Source organism: Marmota flaviventris, chromosome 10, assembly GCF_047511675.1.
Source record: "Marmota flaviventris isolate mMarFla1 chromosome 10, mMarFla1.hap1, whole genome shotgun sequence".
Taxonomy (NCBI): domain Eukaryota; kingdom Metazoa; phylum Chordata; class Mammalia; order Rodentia; family Sciuridae; genus Marmota; species Marmota flaviventris.
In genome coordinates this window covers 17,165,218-17,180,029 of record NC_092507.1, presented here as the reverse complement: position 1 = coordinate 17,180,029, position 14,812 = coordinate 17,165,218, and the positions used below count along the sequence as shown (strand labels likewise).

Sequence of the window (14,812 nt, the reverse complement as noted above, 5' to 3'; positions counted from 1 at the left end):
AAGACTGAGGCAAGAGGATTGCAAGTTTGAGGCCAGCCTCAGCAAATTAGGGAGACTGTGTTTCAAAATACAAGAAGGACTGGTGCCAGGCGTGCTGTAATCCCAACAGCTTGGGAGGCTGAGATAGGAGTATCGCAAGTTCAAAGCCAGCCTCAGCAACAGTGAGGTGCTATGCAACTCAGTGAGACCCTGTCTCTAAATAAAATACAAAATAGGGGGGTAAGAAAAAAAGAAGGACTGGGGTGTTGCTTAGTGGTAAAGCACTCTGGCTTTACTCCCCAATACTGAGAAGGAAAAGAAAAAGAACCCCAACAAATTCAGGTTTGCCATTCTCTCCCTACAGTAAATTTAAATTCTTGGCTTAACTGGTAGGATAGGGTAATGGTTAGGAAGGAAGATTGGAGCCAAACTGCCTGCATTAGAATTCCAGCTTCTCCACTTTCTAGCTCAGGGAGCTGGTGACTTAACCTGTTGGTGTCTTTGTTTTCTCGTCTACATCATGGGGATCCGTGCACACCAACCTGATGTGTCCTAAGGATTACCTGTATTCACGTATGGAAAGTGCTGGCCACAGTGACCTGCACATAGCAAGCAGCCGTAGTTGACACAGCTGCCCTGAGCTGTGGTGGAAAGGGGCTCTTCCAGTCTGGACAGTTCCCCCTGATACCTACTATTTTGCTAGGTATCAGTTTCCCTGCCTGAACGAGAGCGGTGAACAAGTCGCTACCTCACAGTGTGCTGTGGACTGGAAAGTGGGTGACAGAGGGTGGTACTTAGTGGGTGCAGATCGGTGGAGAGTCCCCAGGCTGGTCCTCCCGGAGCTGTGAGTGGGCCTCTCTCCTTCTCAGCCCCCAAGTCCCCCGGGGAGAAGACTCGGTATGACACATCGCTGGGGCTTCTCACGAAGAAGTTCATTTACCTCCTGAGCGAGTCTGAGGATGGGGTCCTGGACCTGAACTGGGCTGCTGAGGTGCTGGATGTGCAGAAGCGGCGCATCTACGACATCACCAACGTGCTGGAGGGCATCCAGCTCATCCGCAAGAAGGCCAAGAACAACATCCAGTGGGTGTGAGTGCCTGGGCCGGGCGGGTCAGCACCGTCCAGAGGGTACACTGCAGTGGGCGGAGCCAGGGGCAATAGCCAATGGGTGTGATTATCAGGGGGGGCTGAAAGGAGCATCCAATGGGCGCAAGGGCAGGTTAACATGTTAGGGGCGGAGCCAAAGTGTCTGAGCGCGGGATGGAAGAGCGCTAGTGCTTGCTGGAGTGATAGAATAAGGGTGGGGACAGTGGAGAAAGATTGCTAGGAGGTGTAAAGGTCTGCAAGGACCCCAGACCCTTCCTTGTGTCAGGGATATCAAGATTCCCACCTCTTAGTTCGGGAAAGTCCCCTGGGCGCTGAGTAGGCGTAACCCACTTTGCTCTTCCCAGTCTGTAAGGCCTTAAAGGACAGACCTGCAGCCCCTGGCGTGAACCCTAAGAAAGCCCTAGCAGGGGCGGCAGGACTGAGGCCACTCCAGTTCATTTGGGAAAGGCTGGAGCACAGGGATGGACAGAATGGAGCGCTCTCCAAAACTGGCAATCAGGCCTTCACTTGTTCTCCCTCGCCCATCCTCAAGCCTCGAGTTCCAATCCACAGCCGTTCCCTGGGAGTGTGCATGACCGCTAATGTGCACAGCCCAGGGGGACACCCTTGCTGGCTATGTGACCAGCCTTGTCCTGGAGTTTTGCCCACTCCGCTGGTGCAGCTCCGTGCAGCTCTGGGGTTGGGGCTCCCTGGATGGGGTTGATACTGACACTGGAGACTGCTCTGTTCCCAGAGGCAGGGGACTGTTTGAAGACCCCACTCGACCTGCGAAGCAGCAGCAGCTTGGGCAGGAGCTGAAGGAGCTGATGAGCAAGGAGCAGGCGTTGGACCAGCTCATCCAGAGCTGCTCCCAGAGCTTCAAGCACCTGACCGAGGATAAAGCCAACAAGAGATATCCTGTTTGCGGTGGGAAGGGGTCGGGCTGCCTGTTGACAGCTGTTCAGGTGTTGCAGCACCTCCCTGCAGGGATTGATTCTGTCGTCCTAGGGGTTCCATAGATCTGTTTCTTCCTTTCTTAGGCTTTCTTCTCGAGCCTATAAAAATTACTTTCTCATTAGAAATAAGCCAAGTGGGGCTGGGGTTGTGGCTCAGCGGTAGAGCGCTTGCCTAGCAGGTCCAAGGCCCTGGGTTCGATCCTCAGCACCGCATAAAGATAAATAGAGATATTGTGTCCAACTTAAAAAAAAAAATAAGCCAAGTGCATTTCTAAGTTGCTGATCCTGGCCTGGAACTCGGTGATCCTTCTGCCTCAGTCTCCCAAGTAGATGGGGCCACAGGCAGGAACCACCATACCAGCTAGTACATTCCTTTGAGTCTAGAAAACAGAAGTGAGCTTCCACCTTCATGTAGCCATTGTTCCTTCACTCTTGAGCTGTGTGTGTTACTTCAGCAGTTGTGTGCCCCTGTACATTGTACGTGTTATCTAGGTTTTCTCCACTTGGTATATCTATTACCATAGATATCTTTCTATGTTACATATCCTTCCTAAACTGTTTGGCTGACCCATGTGAAACCTTTGGTATTTGACCACTTTTTAATCTTTGAAGAAGAAATTTCATATGGTTCAACTTATTTATTTAGGAACTGGGGAATTGAACGCAGGGCTACTCTACCACTGAACTACATCCCCGGTTCTTTTTAATTTTATGTTTTGATTTGTTTTGGTTTGGGTACTGGAGATTGAACCCAGGGCCTTGCGCATGCAAGGCAAGCACTCTACCAACTGGGTTATATCCCCAGACCCTTAATTTTTTGTTTTGAGATGGAGTCTTATTAAGTGGCTTAGGGCCTCACTAAGTTGCTGAGGCCGGCCTTGAACTTGTGATCCTCCTGCCTCAACCTGGAATCACCTGGGATAAAGTAGCATTTTAAGATGATTTTTTTTTTCTTCTCTCCATTTGCTTTCTAATGGGATTCAGGGTGGCTTGTGATATTGAAGAGCAGAGGATGCTTTTGAGGTATTTCTGAGATGTTTAAAGAGTTTTGAGAAGGTGATTTTTGGAGGCTTTGGAGAGGTGGGTGGAGGCCCTGACTGGGGGACTGGAGGTGTGACTTCTGACCAGGCAGTTACTTTTCTTGACTCTCCCTGCCCCTACACTGGCCTATGTGACCTACCAGGACATCCGCGCCGTGGGCAACTTTAAGGAACAGACGGTGATCGCTGTCAAAGCCCCTCCACAGACGCGGCTGGAGGTGCCCGACAAGGCTGAGGTGAGAGGGCGAGCATGCGATGAAGAGCCAAGTGGGACGGCCCAGGCGGCTCTCTGGACTCTGTCCCTGGCACTGCCCAGCCCCAAGTTATGCTGCTCCATGCTGGTGCCCACAGCAGTATTGGTAGCCTCCAAGCTGGGGCAGAAATGGCAGAAGCTGGAAAGGGCAACAGAGACAGAATTCTAGCCTGAGGAAATCTGTCCCTCCAGAGGCTCTGTTCTGTCTGCAGCCCACCTGCCCTGGGTTCCTCCTCATATGCATGTGTGGGCCCACATGCCACCATGTTAGTACTCACAAAAATTCTTTCCTGCGGACTGTGTGCTCCCAGGTTCAAGATTAAAATTTCTGTGTGTGTGTGTGTGTGTCTTGGAGATTGAACCCAGGGGTGCTTTACCACTGAGCCACGTTCCCAACACTTTTTAAAATTTTGAGACAGGGTCTCACTAAGTTGCTGAGACTGGCCTTGAACTTGCTTGCATTCCTCCTGCCTCAGCCTCCTGAGTAGCTGGGATTACAGATGTGCACCACGGTGCCTGGCAAGATCAAAATTCTTAACTCTCCCTATGAGGTATCTGATGCCCTGACCCCAGCTGACCTGCCAATCTCGGCTTCCATGCCTGCCCCATCTGCCTTTGCTTTGGCCACAGTGACTTATGAGCAGTTTCCTACCACACAAAGCACATCTTTATGCAAGACCTTCACACGTGCCATTCTCTGCAGCTGCAGTGCTCCTCTCTCTGCCTGGTTTTCTGCTACTTATCCTCAGGTCTCAGCTTGAACATGAGTCACTTCCTTGAGGAAGTGTTCCCTGGTCACCCTCTGACCTCATAGCCGCCTGTGCTTTCCCCAAACACTCACTCTCCATTCCCTGGGAGGTATCTGGCATGATGGCATGATCGCCTCCTGCTTCGTCTGTTAGAGTGTAGGCTTCATGAGAGAACAGTTTGTATGCCTTGTGTCTGCAGCCCAGGGTCTGGCACATACGGAGGGCTCTACAAGGGATTTGATTGAAGGAAGAAGTGGAGGCTATAGGGTTGATTAAGGCCTCATTCCTCCCTTGGAGGAGCTCAGGACCTCGTGGGGAAGAGACTCAAGCAAACAGTGGTGCTGTCATTTGTAACTGAAGATGGGCTTCAAGGGCAGAATGTTCAGAGGAAGCATCCTGGGGGGTGACAGTTGAACTGGGTCTTAAAGACTAAGCAGGTTTTGGAGACTGACCATGTGCCTGAATAGAGTGTGTAGACACTCACAGGTTTTGTTTTTGTTTGTTTTTATTATATTTTTTACTTGTAGATGGGACACAATACCTTTGTCTTTATTTGTTTGTTTGTTTTTAATGTGGTGCTGAGAATCAAACCCCGTGCCCCACAAATGCTGGGCAAGTGCTCAGCCACTGAGCCACAACCCCCAGCCCGACACCCACAGGTTTTGTTGCAGGTGTGTGGTGGGGAAGGGCTGAGGCCTCGTGGCAGGACTGTGTCACTCTGCCTTTCCACGCTGCATCACAAGCTCAGCCACTTGAGCTAGGGAAGGGTGCTCCCCAAAACCACATGACCTGAGGCTGGGGAGGGGGATTTCCCAAAGGAAAGCCAAGGTGCTCTTCCTGAAAACAGACCTGGGGTCTGACAGCCAGAACAGCGCCGCCCGCCGCAGGCCAGGCAGGGTGCACGTGGAGCCCGGAGTTTGAGCTTCCGCACATGGACAGTGGCAGCCACATGTGTCCCTGCAGTCACACCAACCCATACATCAGTGTCCAGCTGCCCAGGGCCATGAGCTGCCTTCTCTTCCTCCTCCAGGAGAACCTGCAGATATATCTGAAGAGCACCCAAGGGCCCATTGAAGTCTACCTGTGCCCGGAGGAGGTGCAGGAGCCGGAGAGTCCTGCCAAGGAGCCCCTCCCCTGCACCTCCGCCCTCAGCCCCAGCCCTGACTGTGCCCAGCCCAGCAGCAGCACTGACCCTGCCATCTTGGAGCTTGAGCCATCCTCAGGTAGGGCCCTCTGCGCAGAGAGACGGAGGTGGGGGAGCAGCTGGCCTTGGTCTCTTCTTCCACGTCTGCCTTTGTTGGATGCCCATTCTCTCCAGCAGCTGGGGGTTGGGTTGCCTCCCCAACATATGTGCACTGCACTTTGTGCTGAGGAAGCACCGGGGCACCACTCACTGGGGAGCCAGTGCTGTTCCCAGGCCCAGGAGGGCTTGGATCTGAACCCAGCTCTGCTGCTTTCCAGCTGTATGCATTGGGCAAGTTATTGAAGCTCTGTTGGCCTTGACTTCATCATCTGTAAGAAGTTGGGCACAAGAATTAATGACAGCTAGTTCCTGGGGCCAGCCCAGGGCTCTCTCCGCAGGCAGAGAGTCAGTCAAGGAAGAGGCCCTTGGCTGGAGGGGCTCACCCTTGACTGGAAGGTGAGAGGTGCAGTTGGTGACACTGATGGGACATTTCCAGGGAGCAGAGAGAGAGGGGAAATCCCCCGGAGGGTGGAAGGCCTCAGATGCGGAGCCAGAAAAGGGCCCTGTTGCAGGATGGCTTTTGTGTTACTGGCGCACACAGCCGGCTGGACCGCCAGGATTCCTCAGGGCCATGTGAGCCAGTGGTTTACTGTTTGTTTTCTTAGGAGAATTCCTTCAGGTAGAACCCTAGGGTTTCAATAAAGGCAGAGCTAGAACTGGTCTGATGGGCATCTGGTGGGGTGTCCTGCAGAATGCAGGTTGGATTCCATTTCTCTAACTCTAAGCTTGACAGACTATTGCCTGCAGATCAGATCTGGCCTGCTGATATATGACCCATGAGCTAAGAATATTTTTTATTTTTTTTCTTGTGATGCTGGGGATCAACCCCAGGGCCCTGTGCAAACTAGGCAAATGCTGTACTGCCTAGCTATATTCCCAGTGTTAACATTTTTAGAGTTGGGGAGGTACAACTGCGTTACAGAGACACAAGTGTCCTGAAAAGCCTAAAATGCTATCCAGTCCTGTAGAAAGTTTACTGACCCTGATCTATCAACCCTTCATTTTAGACGTGAGTAAACTAAGGCCCAGAGAGAGCAAGTGGTTTCCCTAAGGTCACACAGCAAGTTGATGGCAGAAATGAGACAAGAGCCATACTCTCACCTCTTCTCTAATGATCTCCCTTCTGTTTGTTGGCCTTGTCCGGGAGCCAGGCTTCTCCGCATGCCGGCCATCTGTTCCTCTGGGCACCTCCCCAGTGCCTATCTCCTACCCCAGGCTCGTGCCCCACCCTGTCTTCCCTCCTCCTGTTCTGCCTTCTCACTTGTCTGTTGGCATGCGCACAGTTCCCCAAAGGGAGAACCACCTGAGTGGTACAGCAGTGTCCCCCGAGACCCTGTGTAGAGGCGATGACCCCACAGTGTAAGGAAGGGCAAAGCTTTGACCTCAGTTCACAGGTCAAGATCTCAGGAGTCAAGGCTCACGGAGCACAGCCGGGGAGCCAGTCCTACTCCAGGTGGCGTGCAATGGCTACCCCTCACCTTGTCACCTGGCCTCATAGTCCTGTCCCTGTGAAGGTTGGAGGAGGAACACACACAGTCCGGGTTCTGTCCTGAAGTGGAGTCATTTTGAGGGCTCAGCACCAGAGGCCAGAACCAAAGCGGAGGCCACAGCAATGTTGGCTCTTGGGTCCTGGCCCTGTTCTGTCACCCCCAGGGGGAACTGCCAACCCTCTGCAGCCTCCGTGACCCTCATCTTAGAAGGGGTGGGACAAGAGTTGCTCCTAAGGCCCCTCCAGGCTCTGACGCTCTGAGGAAAACCTCCAGGTAGCTGACGACACAGGGTCGGAGGCTGGGAGATTTGGGTTTGAGGCGGTCCCTCACCTCTGAGTGACTTGGTTCCTGTGGGAGAGTCACTTTAACTTCTCCAAGCCTCGGTTTCCAATCTCTGAAATAAGGACGCTTAAAATTCCCTCGGGGCCAGCTCTGGTGTCGTGCACCTGTGGCCCCAGCTTCTTGGGAGGCTGAGGTGGGAGGACTGCTTGAGCCTGGTGGTTTGGGCCAGCCTGGGCAGCACAGCACAACTCTGTCGCAAAACAGAAGAAACAAGGCCTGGCATGGTGGGGCACGCCTGTAATCCCGGGACACACCTAGGAAGGAGCCAGGTCCCACCTGTGACACAGATGTCCCCACGTCTTATCTCAGTTACTGCTTCTAGTAAGAGGTATGGCTGGGGTCTGAGCCCACGTCGTTCTTGTTCCCAAGCCAGGCTTCTTCCTGTAAGAGCCCCAGTGGGCTGAACAGATGTTGGGGTTTGTCTGTGGGTCTTCCTTCTTTCTTTCCTTCCAACCTGGGGATTGAACCGGGGAGCCCTTCCACTGGGCTCCTTCCCCAGCCCTGTGTACTTTTTATTTGGAGACAGGGTCTCTCTAAGTGGCCAGAGCTGGTCCTCCTCCCTCAGCCTCCACGTAGCTGGGATTACAGGTGTGCACCCTGTCAATTTTTTTAATTCAGATTTTATTGACTTCTCTGGGCCTGGTTTCCTCATCTGAAGTAGAGGTGACAGCATTGCCTCCTTCAGGGATGCGTGGGTGTCGGAGGAGGTGGGACTCACCGTGCCTCACCTGGAGAGCGGAGCAGGCCACCTGCAGGCCACCGCCTGGGCTTTCTGTAGGCCGTTGTTCCTCAGCGCCCTGCATTCCACCGTCTCCCCCTCATTTCACGGAGGATATGTAGTCACTGTCCTCCACTTTAGAGGTGAGAAATTGGAGGCTCAGAACCATACAGTCACTTGCCCAGATCACCCAGCCACTTAGAGGTGGGTCACGGTCTGCCCACGGTGCTGTGGTGTTTCCAAAGCTGACTTGGTCCGACCTTAAGGGATGACCGCGATGGCGCGGTTCTGAGATCAGACTCTGTTTGACAGGCAGTTTCAGGGGCCCCATTCCACATCCCTGTGTAGGAAATCACCGTCCTCCCTGAGAGGACACAGACGAGGTGTGCCAGGAAGATGGCCAGTGTGGCTAGAGGGTGGGGTGGGGTGGGGGATGGAGAGGGAGGCAGGGCGGGATGGCACAGGGTCATTTCAGCCCTGACCAGAACCTGGGTTTTACTCCAAGCCAGAGGGAAGCCATTAAGGCTTTAAGTAGGAACACAGACTTCTGAGGAGGCTCCTGCCGTGATGCAGGTGCGGGGGCCCGACAGGGGCCCAGACCACAGCAGTGGGACGGAAGAGAAGGGCAGGGTGGGGACTGTGGTCGGTGTGGCCATGACCAGTCTCACTCCAGGACCGCAGGCTGGGGGATGGCAGGATCCTGGAGGCTTCTTGGCAGCCACAGGGCCACTGAGATCAGCTGGGGAGGAGAGTGCCACCAGAGGAGAGTCGAGGTGTGGAGGCCGGGGCCTTTGAGGGTTGGCAGGGGGAAGAGGAGGATCCAGCCAAGGAGACCCAGAGGAAGTGGCCAGAAAAGGAGAGGAAAACCAGCGTAATCTTCCTGGGAGCCAAGTCCAAACAGAGCATCGGGTGCCTCCAAATAAGTGGAGGCCAGAGAGGGGCTGGGATGCGGCTCGGGGTGGAGAGCAAGGCCCAGTGAGGCCCTGGGTGCTGTCCCCAGCCCTGGAGGGAGGAGGAGAGGAGGCCAGAGAACAGAGTAGAGGATTCAGCAACATGGAGGCCATGGGTTCAGTGACCCGGTGAGCAGTAGGAATAGTGATGGAGAAGTAGAAAGCGAACAGGCTTCTCAAATACGAGAGGGAGTTTACAATGACAAGGAGCAATCAAATGGGCTAGGAGTTGGGCGGGGTCATGAGGCCAGGTACACTTTTTTTCCCCCTTCTTCAAGTTGGCCACTTTAACCATCTTCAAGTGCAGTACAGGGTTTATTAGCACATTCTTGCTTCTGGGCACCCCTCGCTGCACCTGCTCAAAACTAATCCATCCACAAGAACTCCCGCTCGCCCCTCCCCCACCACCATACACAGTCTGTGATTTTGACTGTCCCGTGGGATCATGCGGTATTTGTCTTTTTGTGACTGGCTTATTTCACTTAATATAGCACCCTCAAGATTCCTCCATGTTATAGCATATGTCAAAATTTCCTTCCATTTGAAAAACAAAAATTTCTTTCCTTTTGAAGGCAGGATAATATTCCATTGTCTGTATACATGACACATTTTGCTCTCCGTCCATCTGTCAACAGATCCTTGGGCTGCTTCTATGTTTTAACTATTGTGAATATGTTTCCATGAGCATGAGTGGGAATGTGTCCTTGAGCCCCTGTCCCTTTTTTTTTTTTTTGTGCCAGGGATTGAACCTAGGGGTGCTCAACCACTGAGACACATCCCCAGCCCTTTTTAAATATTTTTTAGAGACAGGGTCTCACTGAGTTGCTTAGGGCCTTGTTAAGTTGCTGAGCCTGGCTTTGAACTCTTGATCCTCCTGCCTCAGGCTCCCAAGATGCTGGGATTACAGGCCTGAGCCACCGCACCTGGCTCCTGCTCTTTTTCATTTTTGGGGGGTGGGGTACATATCTGAAGTGGAATTACCAAGTCCTACATCAATTCTATTTTTATTTATTTATTTTTTGTGGTGCTGGGGATCAAACCCAGGGCCTTGTGCATGCTAAGCATATGCTTTGCCACTGAGCTACATTCCTAGCCTCTCAGGGTTTTGTTTGTTTGTTTCTTTTTTTCATGGTACCGAGTCTCAGACCCAGGGTCTCATGCAAGTGGTCTACCACTGAGCTCCACCTCCAACTCTATTTTTAATTTTTTGAGAACTCACCATACTGGCTTTTTGTTTTATTGTTTTTTTACTGATTTTATTTTTTTAAATACACAACAGCGGAATGTATTACGATTCTTATTACACATATAGAGCACAATTTTTCATATCTTTGTATAAAATATGTTCACACCAATTCATGTCTTTATACATGTGACTTTTTTCTTGCATTACAATTCTTATTACACATTTATACCACAAATTTTCATATCTCTATATATAAAGTAGGTGGACACCCAATTCATGTCTTCATACACATACTTTGGATAATGATGTCCATCACATTCCACCATCCTTGCTAATCCCCTGCCCCCTCCCTTTCCCTCCCTCCCCTCTTCCCTATGTAGAATTCATCTGTTCCTCCTGTGCTCCCACTCCTACCCCGTAACCATGCTGTTTTCCATAGCAATTGGACCGTCTTACATTCCCACAGTGAAGCACAAGGGTTCTGGTTTCTCCATCTGCATCCTTGCTGGCACTTGGTGTTTTTCTTTTTTGATAGTAGCGTCCTAATAGGTGTAAGGAGGTATATCATTTTTGTTTTTTGTTTTTTGTTTGCTTTGTTTTAAACAGTACCAGGGGTTGAACCCAGGGCTGTTCTAGGAGTCACATCCCTACCCCTTTTTATTTTAAGACAGCATCTCACTAAGTTGCTGAGGCTGCCCTTGAACTTGGCAGTCCTCCTGCCTGAGGCTCTTGGGTTGCTGGGATTACAGGCGTGCACCACCATGCCTGGCCCTTGTCCATCTTTAATCAGGTTTTTTTGCCTGTTGAGTTATAGGAGCACACTGTGTAATTTCTGGATAGTAATCCCTTACCCGATCATGATTTGCAAATATTTTCTCCCATTCTATGGGTTGCTTTTTTCACTCTGTTGATTCTGTCTTTGGTGCATAATATTTTTAATTTTTTGAGCTGGGCGTGGTGGTGCATGCCTGTAATCCCAGCATCTCCAGGAGGCTGAAGCAGGATCCCAATTTTGAGGCCAGACCTTGTCTCAAAATTAAATAAATAAAAAGGGCTGAGGGTGTAGGTCAGTGGTAGAGCACTTGCCTAGCATGTGTGAGGCCCGGGTTCAATCCTAGGTACTGCAAAAAATTTCTAAAAATATATACAAAGTTCAGTTTGTCTATTTTTTCTTCTAGTGCTTGTGCTTTTGGTATTAAACCACTGCCAGATCCAACATTATAAAGCTTCCATTCTGTGTTTTCTTCTAAGAGTTTTAAGTTTTAGGCCTTATGTTTAGGCCTTTGATCATTTTGAGTTCATTGATGTTAGATAAGGGTCCAGCCTGATTCTTCTGCATGGGGTATCCATTTTCTCAGCATCGTTTATCAAAAAGACTGTCCCTTAGGGGAACATGCTTTTGAAAGTTATGAGTCAGGAGAGTACATCTGTGTACTGATGGGCAGGATCTAGGTGATGCCGGAAGAGGAAGTGATCTCGGAACAGGGCCTCCAAGTGAGGCGGTGGGCTGGGTGTCAAAGCTGGGGGTGGGTTTTGAGAGCGGAAACTCCACCCACCAAAGGTGAGGGCGAGAGCTGGGGGGATGCTGGAGGTTTCTGGAGTGGGGAAGGCAGGAAGGCTGTCCCGCCTGCTCGGGTCTAGGCATGACCTCTGTCTCTTTGTCTCCAGAACCAGCGCTGACTCCACCACAGGTGCCACTGCCACCGTCACCATCCCTTGTCCCCTTGGAGGCCACCGACAGCATGCTGGAGCTGTCGCACCCACTTCTGCAGCAGACCGAGGACCAGCTCCTGTCCCCGACCCTGGCGTGCAGCCCCCTGATCAACTTCTCTCCGCCCCTGGACCAGGATGACTACCTGTGGGGCTTGGATGGGGGGGAGGGCATCAGCGATCTCTTCGACTCCTACGACCTTGGTGACCTGTTGATTAATTGAGGGGCCGCAGCAGCCCACCCCCATCTCTACCTCCTTGCAGACAGACTGACAGGTCCTCTGCCTGCACAGGGACATTGGACACAAGGTGCCACCCTCAGGGCATGAGAGTCTCCTCTCCTTTCTGACCTCCCTGCCAGCAGAAGCTGTCTGGGGACAGGTGGAGGGTGTGGGGGAGGGGCACATGAGGGGTTGGGTCGTGTCCTTCCTCTCTGACCTCTGACCTCTCACGTGAAGGACCACAGGTGCAGGTTATTAGGTTCAGGGAAAGGCCCCGCCACCTCCTTTTGGGGGGTCATTAGGACCCTTGATTTTCCAAGAAGCACTTAATGCCCTTGTATTTATTTCAGGTTAAGTTGTGTTTATCATTCTTCCTGAGTTTTAGCAGGGAGATTGTTTTAGTTTCTGGCAAGGCTTCTCCTTAGATAGGTCCATTCCCGCCCACTGTCCAAGGGCAGGCCTTCCAGGGGCCCAGACCAATTCCCGGGTGTCCCCACAGTGGTGGACACTGGTCTCTGAGGAGTTGTCCAGTTTACCAGAAAGCTCATTGCACTTAGGCCTCATGATTATCACAAGTGCCAGGCCCTTGACCTCTCCAGCCGAGGTGTCAGCCTGGGACTCCTGGTCTTCATCTCACAGAAGGTTCCAGTGGCCATCTTGGGGCAGGCAGCTTTGTGGTTCCTGTGGAAATAGGAGCAGCTGGTCCAGGAGACTCCTTTCCTAGGGAATTCCTTACCTCTTCCTCACCTTAGAATGTAAAAGTGATCTCCCAGGGAGGCAGCAGAGAAGACTCTGAGGACAGACAGGAGTGTGCAGTGGCCGCTCTGGCTGCCATGGATACCTGAGCCCGGGGAGGCAGAGGCAGGTCCACCAGAGAAGAGGAAGAGGCGGGAGCAGGGACCTGCAGGAAGCATGGCCCCGTGGCTGCTGGTGCCCTCCCCACTGTCCCTGGGAGCACGCACCTGTGTGCCCCATTGTTGAAGGGGATAATGTTTTAAGGACATCCCCTTCCCTCCAGTTCTCACAGATCTCTAAGGACAAAGGTGGCCAGGGCTTGGTGGCACGTTTGCTCCTTTGTGTCACTGTAATGCTGAAGGGGGCCTTCACGGCAGACCAGGCCTTGGCAGTTAACAAGATAGGTTTGTGTCACCCTTTCAGGCATGGGGACTTGAGAAGCTCTTTTGGCTTTATCTGCCCAGTCCCCCAGGGGCCTGACCATCCCACCATGGCCCTGCAGCCTTCTCACCCAGCCCACCTGGGCTGAACCAAGGCTGTGCCTTCTGGAGAGAGGCACCCAGGGGTGGTGGTCTGAAAGACCTTCCACCCACCCTCAGGGAGCTAGGGTTCCTCAGGAGCTCAGCTGGGCAGCACTTTTTTTTTTTTTTTTTTTTTTTTTTTTATGTTTGTAGCATTAAGTTGATTTAAAATATGAAGTTGACTTTGTTGAGTTGAAGTTTGGGGTGTGAGCTTGAGAGTGGGGCCTAATGTGAGCTAATGCCCAGTTGGAGGCAGCTATGCTTTGTGGTTGGCTCAACTTCCTGGGCCCCCAAGTTAGCCCTCCCAGGAGTAGACAGCGGCTCACAGATACCCTTCTCTCATTTTGTATGCTTTATGGACATGGATTCGGTCTCCACTCCCCAAAACCTCACAGGGGTCTCATTAGAAGCCCACTGGAAGCCCGGGCTGGGTGTGGCTTTGGCCCCTTTCTGGGGGGTGAGGTCTGCTTTGGGGCAAGTGGGGCTGGAGGGAATGTTCCTGTCCCAAGGTCTGCTGGGCTGCCACTGAACCATGCACAAGCTCTGAGGACAGAGACACTTGACCTCCATGCCTTGGGCCCTGTCTGGAGTGTTCTTCTAGAATCAAATTGCAGAAAGGGAGAAGAGGCCTGCAGGACCCATTTGGAATGAGTCGAATGCTGAAGTGTGGCCAGAGTTTAAGCTCATGTCCCCCAGGCCCATCCACGGGGCTGGACAGAGGGCCTTCCTGAGCAGCGGCCTCTGCCCACTCCTGGGCTGTCCCCTTCACACCCTGCCTGAAGGTCGAGGGTTTAAGCCTCTTTCTTGCCAGTAACCCTTGAAACCTCCTAAATTCTGTAGAGCGCTTTGAGAACGCCATTTTGAGTGTTCATTTCCTTCCAGGGCCACATGAACTTTAAAACTAGGGCGAGAGAAAAGCCGGTTTCTTTCTGAAGTAAATGATTTCTGCCAGGAAATTTCTCAGCCCCACCAGCAGCCCCTAAGTCACTCATGTCCCCAGGGATATCAAAGGCTTGGGGACTCAGGGAACTGAGTAGCATTAAGTTGTTAGTAGACTTGAAGATTCAAAGAGCTTTCCTAACGAACACCACTGAAGGTGTCAGGATTCCCTTCTCCACAGTCGGTGGTCAGCTATGGCTGCAGGGAAGAGGGAGATGGCCGTGGGGTGGCTTGACTTTGTCCCTTTCCCAGCCTGTGGTGTTCTCAGCTTTGTTCTGCACAGTGTTTAGGGTTAGAGTGGATCTGGGTGCGCCAGGTACCCTAGTGTTGTGTGGCTTAGCGCATTTGAAGAGAAAGCCTTTGGGGTTGTTTGTAAATGTCTTCCGGGTTCTTGTCATTGTATCCTGAGGTCCTGCCTCATCCTGGGACCCCGTTCTCCCATGAGGGCCCTCAGTGACCAGGATGGCCACAGGCCCAGCTAGCCTACTGGCTGCTGAGCGACATGAAAAAGCCTTGCAACTGTCATTTGTCTTGAGGGTGAACTGGCCAGAGGGAACTTGGTCCCTGTGCCTGGGACTCCATGCGGGTCATTCACCTCTGGGCCATGCTCCCTGGGTCCTCCTTTTTGAGTACCAGCGGGGCCTCCTTGTGTTGAGATGTTTGGGCATTAAAGCATGGCAGCCTGGGAACTCTG

General features: G+C 52.2%; 1 protein-coding gene and 1 long non-coding RNA gene across 3 annotated transcripts in view; one reads left to right on the top strand and one right to left on the bottom strand.

Moving 5' to 3' along the window:
• Positions 1 to 14,812, top strand: part of E2f2 (E2F transcription factor 2) — a 23,546-nt gene extending 8,734 nt beyond the window's left edge. Inside the window, exons 3-7 of the mRNA XM_027937558.2 lie at positions 849 to 1,068; positions 1,820 to 1,978; positions 3,183 to 3,297; positions 5,094 to 5,286; positions 11,661 to 14,812. Coding sequence (XP_027793359.2) covers positions 849 to 1,068; positions 1,820 to 1,978; positions 3,183 to 3,297; positions 5,094 to 5,286; positions 11,661 to 11,926 — 953 coding nt within the window. The 3' untranslated portion in view covers positions 11,927 to 14,812. The remainder of the gene's footprint in view (positions 1 to 848; positions 1,069 to 1,819; positions 1,979 to 3,182; positions 3,298 to 5,093; positions 5,287 to 11,660) is intronic.
• On the bottom strand, positions 4,493 to 6,594 carry LOC114094407 (uncharacterized). Of its 2 annotated transcripts, none has more exons than XR_003583025.3 (3): positions 6,408 to 6,594; positions 5,256 to 5,575; positions 4,493 to 5,111 (listed from the first exon to the last, which is right to left on the bottom strand). It is a non-coding gene; the product is annotated as an uncharacterized lncRNA (long non-coding RNA). The 2 variants fall into 2 exon arrangements; XR_003583023.2 differs by lacking the exon at positions 6,408 to 6,594 and adding an exon at positions 5,690 to 6,401.